This window comes from Antrostomus carolinensis, unplaced genomic scaffold, assembly GCF_000700745.2.
Source record: "Antrostomus carolinensis isolate BGI_N321 unplaced genomic scaffold, ASM70074v2 scaffold36814, whole genome shotgun sequence".
Taxonomy (NCBI): Eukaryota; Metazoa; Chordata; class Aves; order Caprimulgiformes; family Caprimulgidae; genus Antrostomus; species Antrostomus carolinensis.
In genome coordinates this window covers 11,347-21,485 of record NW_010312053.1, presented here as the reverse complement: position 1 = coordinate 21,485, position 10,139 = coordinate 11,347, and the positions used below count along the sequence as shown (strand labels likewise).

The following is a 10,139-nucleotide window of genomic DNA, read 5'->3' as shown; positions in this document are numbered from 1 at the left end:
TAGGGAGAGCTGGGCTTCTCCCAGGTGCTGCGTGCCAGCCTCTGGCTCTGCAGCCCAGGCTAACAAAATGAAGCTCCTGGAGCAAAGCAGGTGAGAAGAGACAAGTGTGTACTTTCTGTTCCCCTTTTGCCAAAGTCAGGTAGCTGCTTGGGACTGGGACTGGCAAGCCCTTGCACTGCATGTACCCTTAAGGGACCTTGGGGTCCATCTGGACTTATGGAGGTGTTGCCAACCTGACAGCACCTGTTCACCACAAAAAACCCATCATCTCTTTAATTAGTTTCCCGCTTCCTGCCATCCCTCCTGCGTGCATGTGTTTGGAGCTGCAAATGCGTGCCCAGGGTGCTGCTCACACCTTCCATCCCTGATGACTGTGAGGGAATGTAGGCTGCTATTTTGGCTAGAGAACTACATTTAAAACTTGTGTTTCATTCCCCTAAGCCCTCCCTCCCAGCTGGGCACTGCTTGACCCACCACTGAGACACAGGGTGTCCCAGGTAGCAACGTGGTAGCTACTGCGGCTGCAGCATAGGATGTGAAGGCGTTGTCCTTCTGCGGCAGGGAAAGGGGAGGACGGGACGTCAGTCAGCACACTGGGGGTTTGCCAGGAGAACAGCAGGAAATGCTGTCTCCTAGGATCAGCGATGGCCTGGCATGGCTGTGGCTCAAAAGCCAGCATTTCTACTGCAGCAACCCACTTACCTGCCTGGGGTGATATGGACACCACGTATGTGTCCACAAAACTACTCTTTGGTAGGATAAGATCCTTTTTGCCCTTCAACTACAGAGCAGGTTTAGTGCTACTGACCTTATGAGATCTAGTAAGATCATGACTTGGTTATGCTGTGACCTCATTGATGACCCACTTAAATCCCTGCAGGCTCAGAAAGAGGAAAGGAAATACTGAATTAATGCCCAGAAAGGCCAAGAGCAGCAAAGGAGAAAGAAAACGGGCTCCAAGCTGGAATGTCCACCCAAGACTGCCCTGTCTGAGGCAGAAGAGCCAGTGCCACTGCAGCAGGCTGCAGCTCTGCTTGCTGACCAGGTGGTTTTTAACATTTATAGGAAGATGGTGCTGGAGGTGCAGGAACCCTGGGTGCAGGGGCTGCTGCAGATACAGAGAACAGGCTATGGTTCCAGCTGGAGGTGCAGAAGTTGAGCAACACGGATACTAAATTGGTGTGGAGATGGTGAAGGACTGGCCTGATGCCACGTAGTGTGTGGCTATTGCAGAGCAACTCTCCCCAGCCTAAGCAGGTCTTGCAGCTGACCCCACAGGTCAGCTGAAAGACCTGTGGGAACGGAGAAGCTAGGGAGGGCTGTGCAGGTGGTTGAGTGCTCCCTGCTCAAAGACGTGCTGCTACCACCTCCAGAGCTGTTTGATGAGCTGTGCGTGGGACTTGGTCCTCAGTACTCCTGCCACACTGGGCCGCCTTCTGGAAAGTCTGGCTGCAGAGGTGACCTCAGACCACCCACAGACCCATGTATGATGGCCAGATTGACACCCCTACTCTGCTTTAGGAGCCCTATAACCCTTGCTGGCTGGCGTGCATGCAGTGTAAGGCCATGGTGGGCCTTTCACATTGCCCACCTTCCACCATTGCTTGGCCAAGCTGTGACTGCTGTCACATAGCCAACAACTTCCAGTTCCCCAAGTGGCCTAGAATTGGCTGCAGGATGGTTAAACCTTCCCCTAGTGTCCCTGCTTTGGGGGTGGAAGCTTATTTCTCACTGTAGGGCTGGGTCTGTCACCCTGAGAGCAGGGAGCCACTTGTCCCATGGGACATAGGAGGTAGAGAGCACAGCTGGAGTGCTGAGCCATCAGGCCATTGCTGCTCACTCACTGCACGGTGCTGAGAGCCCAACAGCTCCCACAACAGAGATGGACCTTCTCACAGTGGCCCCAAGGGCCATTGCTCCAGTTGCCTCTGCAGCATCAGCCCTTGGCCCTCCAGGGGAATGACAAGGAGGGGCTCAACTTCCCCGTGAGTAAAGGCACTACCTTGCAGGTCAGCGCACAGACCTCTGCCCCTTAAGGGGCTGGGCAAAAGTTTACAGGGGGTCACTGTTTTTTAAGCTAAAAAGTCAGTCCAAAGGGGCTTAATTTCATGGGGCTGCTGCTGGCAAGCTCAGGCTCTGCTTTTGGAGCATGGTGCAGGAGCAGCTCCACCCAGCATTCCTCTCCTCCTCCTCCCACCTACTCTCCAATACCGAAAGGAGACATCATCTCCTGTGGCAGCTATTAATGTAGTAAGGCAAAAGCACTCTGGGAAAGCACTTCCCCGATAAGACAGAGCATCCCTTCCCCTCCCCACATCTCCTACCACTGTGGCCCAAGTGAAACACAGGAGCTGTGCAGCACCAGGCACTAATTAATCCTGCTTTCAACTGACGGCAAGAACTGTTCCCTGGGACTCCAGGACTCCATGCATCCCCTCCAGCACCCTACCAGCCTCACCACGAGGTCCCCAAAAGCACTGGGCTGGATGTTCCAGTTCTCCCCTGTGCTCATGCTCCTTGCAGAGATGTTATGGGCACCAGCAGCACCTCTGCATCCAGAAATTGAAAGAAACCTGAGAAAGCACTGAGCTGCTCTGCTGCAATGTATGGGAATGCAGGCAGGGTCTGTGGTGAGGAGCAACCTGCCCCACTGGCACAGTGATGAAAGGGGCCTGTGCACCCCTCTGATGGCTGAACTCTTTGCAGCAGGGGCAGATGCCCTGGGACCTTGGCTTGTAGCTCCCTTTGCAACAAGCCCTGCATTAAGCTCTCTGTCTGGAAGTAGCATTTACTGAATGAGTAAAGTCTGCAGTCCTGCTGCAACCGCAGCTGTCAGTGCTTTGGGGGAGCAGAGGAAGATAGTGGGGAGCACCACCAGCCCCTAAAGGCTCCTCGTTCCTTCTGCCTCCAAGTCCTCATATTTACATCAGGCACTTAGTCAAGCACAAAACCAGCTTCCTGGCACCTGGCAAAGATGAGGCACCTTAGGGAGCACACAAGAGACACTGGGCTGGACAGCCACTGAGACAGGGAAGAAAACCCCTTGTCCTCTAGTGATGCCTGTAAGTCCACCACCCTTTTTTCTCAGGTGAGCTGTTCACTGAAGAGAAAAGGGAGAGGAGGCTCTGCTCACAGCAACTATTCACCCTCTCCTCCTCATAAAGACAGCTAAGAAAAGTGAAGGAAGTCTCTTGTTAAGAGACTGGGCCACTCCCCACTACATTCTTTTCACCAAACCTTATGTCTGTGACAGCCATTTCCTGTTCCCCATCCATCAGCATCACTGTGCTTCCACTCTCCTCCCCCTCTTCCCAAAAGCATACAGCTTCAGCCTCCTCCACCTCCTTCCACAGCGCCAGGCAACCCTACCTACTAGTGAAATTCATCCCTGTCAGGCTGCTGTTGCTGCTCACAGGGTGAAACCTGCTTGTATCACTATCCTGTTGCAACTTTGCATCAGCTACCATTTGTGATCTCTATTTAGGTCAACATCGTATCTAAAATAACAGCACTTTGGCTAAGAGCTCTAGACATCACTCTAACAATGAAGTCTGAAATGTCTTTATGAGTTGAGTTTGCTGTGTCTGCTGGCACTTGTGAAAAGTGACCAGTTTAGGAGGGAAACCTGCTGACCCAAGGCTGTGTCCTGCTGCAGGGAGTCCTATGCTGCAACACAGCAACAGTCCCCATTGATGCAACTCACCAGGTCCATGGTGGTTTTTAGGTGCGGGTAAGTAAGAAGCCAGGAGGCAGTGTGAGAAGGAAGGAGTGTCCTGGTTTTTGCTAGGACAGGGTTAATTTTCTTCTTAGTACAAGGATATGAAGATTCATCCATAGCAAAGAGGTAGAGGCTGGGATGATTTTGTTCCCTCCATGCTTCAGTACCAAGAACTGGCTTTAGTATTCCTTGTTGCATAGCCTAACAAGCATAGGCTGAAAAAGCTGAGCCTGCAAGGCAGGGGGGCACTTCCCTCCCCATTTCTAAATTATAGTAGCATTCTTAATGCCCCGAGTTCTGCAGTAGGACCGCTTACAAGACTCTGTGCTGACTTGTGGTGCTGCAGGGACAGAACAAACCTCTTTACCAGAAACAAAGTAGGAAAAAAAATGCAACTAACATGAAACATTAGAGGATCAAACACTCTCTACCATTTAATGGCTTTAGGATAACACTGTGCCACCTCCCCATGCTCTCACAGAGCCTCTCTGTGCTGGTCCTGTGGCAAGAACTGCACTGTTCCAGAAGAAATAGAATCTGCTGCTGCAACTGGTGCTTTCCAAGGCTCAATTCCCATATGTCCATACTGAGAACAGGCTGCATCATTCTGTCAGTGGGATCAGGAACAGTCTCTGCTGATCCCTGACGGCCATAAGCCAAATGCTCCAATGCAGTGGTTGCAGCAATGTTCAGTGTGGGAGCTGTTAAATCTTTTAGATAAGCAGAGTATAACACGTGCTCTGCATCAAGTGTCCATGTAGCTTGCAGCTGGGCTGCATACAGTTGTCCTGCCCCCAAAGCATCACAGTTACCTCAGAGTTTACTCTGGGCGAACTCCAGCGCAGTAGTCAGGGCTCCCTGCATGCCCTTGGCATTTCCACTGCCCTTAGCGACGACCGGAGAGCCTCCTGCCTTCCCTTCCATCTGCGCACAGACAGCCACGGCCCAGTCAGCAGCAGAGAACACGGGGAGGCAATTCTGGGGAAGAGACACAAAGGAATTTGGACTGTGCAGCACTCTGCAGTCTGGAGGAAGAAAGGTAACAACATTCTCTCCTCACCCCACCCAGCCTGGGCCATCACTAACCTGAGGCGGTCATGACTGGGAGGACCGCAAAGGCTGAGCTAACGTTAATGCTGCGTCCTGCCCCTTGGCAAACACAGCCTGAAGGATCCAGGGATATCTGTGCCCAGCAAAGACTGAAAGCATATCTGGTCCCAGTACGGTCATCTCAGGTCCTACCCCTGCATGATTAACCACCAACACTGGGCAGAATCCCAGGAAGAGCCTCAACTGGGACCTGCTGAGCAGTGGATCCCATCCCCCTTTGCAGGCAGGTTCCCTGTGTCGCTACCAGGGTTCTGCTTACCTTGGACACTTGACAGGCACAGAGCACCTCACCAGAAACCTGAGGGCTGAGCAGCAGGACTGATGTGCCAGGAGACTTGTCACACAGCTGGTTCACTACCTTCATTAGGATCTAGGAGAGGCAGGGAGAAGAGGGGTCAGGCTACAGCAAGGTAAACTGCCTTGAACTGCAAGAAACATGCCCAGCAGCTCCCTCTTACTCTATGGAGCACCTAAGTTACCGCTGGGCCAACAAGTAGTGTGGATTACTCACAGAGAGGGAGTCAGCTGGGACAGTATCAATGATGAGAGGTTGGTTGCAATGTTTTGCTAGCAGGCTTTGTGCCTTCTCTTCAGCCTGGAGGAAGAAACACACAGCACTTGCAGGGCTACAGGTGACACAGGGTGGGCTGGATGGGGATATATGTATGCATCATATGTATATATGGAATGGAAGTGTGGCTCTGTGGGATAGAGAGGGGATGTATGTTAGCAGAAGACAGACCAGCCGACTGAAATCTCCGCATGAAGACCTGTACAACCCTCCTTCCTCAAAAGCAAGCAGAGATGCATCCCTTTCAAAAGTGGAAGAGACTGTGACCCATTCGGTTCCCAGCCTCTCTCCCGGACCTACACATCGCCACACATCTCAGGCTCCTGTGGCTAGATGCTCCTACTTTAAGAAAAGAATAATTCTTCCTGAGAACACTAAGTCACAAATAAGCATTTCCAAAGGGCTTTTAATGTAATCATGTAAATTAGTAAGACACAAATGGAGTGGGAAGCCAGGGCAATATCCATATGGGTGGGAGAAAGGCCACTGTCCTGCCACTGTCTTACTGTGTGACCTTGTAAAGCCCATCTTCAGGGCCATCTCATCTTCTCCATGTATAAACAGCACAGTGATGCCCATCCCCCTGCTAGTGTTTGCCACAAGCGCTGATATAGGGCCCTCCATCCCCACAGGTGGAGAGACACAGGGATTCTGTAGGTGTCAAAGGCCCAGTCAGTCATTCACTGCATTTTAAAGGAAGGCTCTGGTTAATGCCAGTGAAATCAACCCAGACAGGGCTTGTGTTGCAGCATTGTGTGATTGTACCTGCTTTCTTCTGCCTTCTAATGGGACCCTAGTGACTGAGTGGTTGTGAAGTGCAACATAGACACCAGGTCCACTGGTGTATGCCACACAGTGCTATTAGCAGGCTGCAAGTGTGTCTGCTGCTGTCACAGTACCTGCTGCACCTCCAGTTTCTTGACGGCTGTGTTGGCTGTTCGCTGTAGTGCTTTCAGGATAGTCTGTAGTTCTTTTCTTTGCCACTGGGGCATTGCAGTGTTAGCCACCACCTGCAAGACAATGTGCTATGTAAGGACACTAAACTGTACCTAGAAATAAACTGCTAGTTCTCTGGGAGGTCGCTTCCCAGACCCTCCTATACCCCTATGTGATGAGGCCAGAACATCACTGTGATGTGTGGCTTTCTCTTTTTGGCTGGGTATCTAAAGCCTGGGGAAAAGCCTTGGGAACCTTTTACACTGTTTTACCCTCCCCACCATCTTCTCTCACATTTCCTCTGGCAGCAGGTCATCTGCAACAGAGACATCTAGACACTGGTTGAAATCTTTGTGACCAAAGTGGCACCAGCAAGTAGCAACATGCCCTTGCTGTTGATCATGGTAAGATGTGAACCTGGTAGGGAAGAAGGCATGTGCCTCAATTGTACAGAGCCCGTGCTGGGATCGTTCTGTGCAATCCTTACTTTGGTCAACTGGCCCACTTCTTTGGAGAGGTTCTGCATCTCAGGAATAGAGGTGCTCCTCTGCTTCATTCGTAGGGAGACAGAGTCTACTTCCACAGCCAAGCACTGGCCTACTTCCCGGGCCTGGAGAGAGGAGGTAGAGAATGTTTCAAATGCAGCAACAGAAAGAATGAACAAGGATGGAGAAAGTGGAGAGGCAGCAGGCTCATAACCACTGAAGTACTGCTCAGGATCCAGTGGGAGGATACCTACAGACAGAGGCTTTAAGAACCTGTCTCCAAGAGACTCCAGAACAGAACATTCCTCTCTAGATTTGCAACAAACACTTGATGGTCACACCCAGAGGACCAAGCTGTCGTGCATTTATATTTCCTCAGTATCTCACACCAAATTATCAGGATTTCAATGAGAAAATCACAGGAGCCCCGTTTATTTCTCAGTGCTCTTTTTTCATTAAAAAATGCAGTCTTGAAATTAATGAATGCAACCCTGAAACTAATGACTGAAGAAACAAAAGAAACACTAAAACTAAAGAAAACTCATTAGCTGTTCAAGCACATTTCCTGAGGACCAGATCAACTGGTCTTGGTGCCTTTCTTATTGCCTTTTCCAACACCAATGCTACCATTAATGAAAAAGCTAATACAAGCTTTTTTCACCAGTGAAAATCCTTGCAGTTTGGAGCATTTCCTCTCTGCCAGATCTTTGTGCCCATGATGGGCCTGCTAGACTTCAGACCAGGACAGCAGAGAGTATATAAGAAAAGCTGTGGATAGTGAGGACTGCTCTGCCTAGCTAGGATACACATCCCTTGTTTCAAGTCACTCCCTTATGCCTGCGGGCTCCCTTGTCTGATTAACACATGCACACAGCTCCTCTCAGGGGCTCTCCAGGTCAGCACTTCCAGCAAAGCATACAGATGCGTCCGGCAGCTTTTTATTCCTCTGCACCAGGAAAAGCCTCCCTAGGGACACAGATTCTCAGGGGAGAGACAACCAAAAAGCAACAGATTTGCAGGGGTGGGCTTTGCCTTTAGTCTTCCCAGTTTCACTGACAGTGAGTCATTCTAGTCTGACTGCAGCCTTAAAGGAAGCAAGCAAGGTTGCAGGGCCCCTGACGCTTCCAGATATCAAAAGACAGAGAGATCTCATGGACACAATAATAGGCTGCTTACTTTTTATACAGACCCATCCAGATCAGAACCACAGTTTAGCAGGAAAAGGAGCAAAAGGGCTGTAAGAATGAGGCCAGAGCCCTGTAACCATAAAGGACAAATCCAACTGTGATAGGCAGGAGGCAAGCAGGAGGTGAAACCAAAGAACAAAGGTTCACACCTTTACCTATTTGGGGACTGAAATTTATAGTCTAGAGACTTCCTGATATTGTGTGCCAAGTTCTTAAATTGAAAAAAGGGGTCCGAAGGAAGGAATGAAGGTCAAGGAGAGAGGAGACTAAGATGGGGGGAGTGGAGGTGAATAGTGAGGTACAGCAGCAGAGTTGAGTCGAGGGGTGAAGGAGGAAGCCAGATCAGGCATAGCAGGGAGGCTCCAGTCAAAACAGGGGGAAGCTCATTGTCTAAGCAGGAATCTACAAAGTTGGGTCCTTCTGGTATTGCCTTGACACAGCAGAAATCTCAGTTCCCCCTTTCTTACCTGTTTGGCTTGTCCCCCTGTCACTGCGATGACACGGCTAATCCCTTTAACAAGCTGACGCTCACTGATGATGGCCAGATCTTCCACAGCTCCTGTTTGTAGAAGGTGCCTGCAAAGTCAGCAGAGAACAGGAAAGAAAACAAGCTGCTCTCTGGGAACAGAAATCAGGAAGCTTGCTTTTCTTTTAGACAAGTCTCAAGTCCAGCAACCCTTCCCCAATCCCAATAGCTTAAATCCTTTCCCATCCCTAAAATCCTGATGGCACCTGTCAGGCAAGAGACAGCAGAGTTGAGGCTACTCCAGAGGAATCTCAGTGCTACCTGCCCATCGGGCTGTCGTCAAATGGCACATAACAGCCAAGTTCTGCTTATTTTCCTCTCCTTTCCTTCAGCAGCGGGATGAATTGAGATTTTTCTCTTCTACTCAGCTGCTACTGAACCTGTAGAAAGTAATTTTTTCCTCCAATTCCATCACCCTCTTGTCAGGCCAGCTCACAGTCTGGCCAGTAGACTCCAGTCACGGGGTAGTTGTGCAGGCACAGGACACTGACAGCCTCCCCTTTTCTTCTTGGCTATTCAACACCAGATACGAAAACAACCACAGTGTCTCAGGTTCTGTTACCACAAGTAATCATTTCAGACAGCTTCACAAGAATTTATCATCTGCACTCCCATGCAGTTTCTTCTCCCACTACTCCCGTAAGAATGATCTCATGACTAGCAACTTCCTCATTTTCAGCTGTATCTGCTCAAAGGCCAATTTGTTCCTGTTTTCCTTTGTGTCAGCATTGTCCTAAGATTGATTAAGTCTTCTTCTACTCTCATTACTGCTAAAATCAGAAGAGGGCAAAGATAATTAAAATAATCAGAGCAATCTCAAGATCTCAGAGTCCCCTGCTGGGTCCCAAGCCCTCCTAAAAACCCAAAGCCAAAGCACTGTAGCTCTGGTGTGACAGGCCACACATCCCTTTCCCACACTCTGCTCATGCCCTGCAGCTTCCAGGTTGGTTTCAAACTATGAAGCAAATAAAAATGCTTTGCATTTCACTAAAGTTTTCTCACCCTGGGACTTCCAAAGCTTCGTAATTAGCCTATGCTGTCCTCACAAGATCTTTCTGGTGAGGAAACTTAGTTGCACAGGGACAAGGAGTGGAGCTTGAAAGAATGTCTCTACCTCAGCCACCACAAACACACCTTCTGACTGCAAGTAAAAGTCACTTACGTCCCACAGCAGAGCTCCACAGAGGTCTGCACTGCTGCCTCAGAGTCGCGGGACAGCACACTCTCCACAGGGACCCCCAGAGACACTATCCTCACTGGATCTGGATACTCCTGACAGAAGAGACAGGGATCAGCAGCTAACAACATAGTCCTTCAGGGGCACTTCCAGAGTAACTACATGGCTTCAGGTGTCTGCCTCATTTTTCCTCTGTTCTAGAGCAGTCCTAGAGTCAGGGGCAGCACTGCTTCTCCCCCACAACCAGCCACTATGGGGAGAAAGAAACAACTGGGTGACACTAAAAGCTTTTGGTCCAAAGGAATGAGCAGAAATCCTATGCATCACTAGCCTCCATGTTTTACAACACAGCACTCCTGAGACCTCATCTCTGTCCTATTTTCCCTCTTGAGTTTTGGGAGTCAATTCCCTTCCAGAAATCTGTTACCT

General features: G+C 50.0%; 1 protein-coding gene across 1 annotated transcript in view; it reads right to left on the bottom strand.

Annotated features, from left to right (window-relative positions):
* Positions 1–4,268: 4,268 nt before the first annotated feature.
* Positions 4,269–10,139, bottom strand: part of AARS2 (alanyl-tRNA synthetase 2, mitochondrial) — a gene marked incomplete at its 5' end in the record, with an annotated part of 17,137 nt that continues 11,266 nt past the window's right edge. Inside the window, 7 exons of the mRNA XM_010166926.2 lie at positions 4,269–4,696; positions 5,088–5,198; positions 5,340–5,423; positions 6,299–6,409; positions 6,823–6,945; positions 8,475–8,583; positions 9,696–9,805. Of these exons, the coding sequence (XP_010165228.1) occupies positions 4,532–4,696; positions 5,088–5,198; positions 5,340–5,423; positions 6,299–6,409; positions 6,823–6,945; positions 8,475–8,583; positions 9,696–9,805 (813 nt within the window). The remainder of the gene's footprint in view (positions 4,697–5,087; positions 5,199–5,339; positions 5,424–6,298; positions 6,410–6,822; positions 6,946–8,474; positions 8,584–9,695; positions 9,806–10,139) is intronic.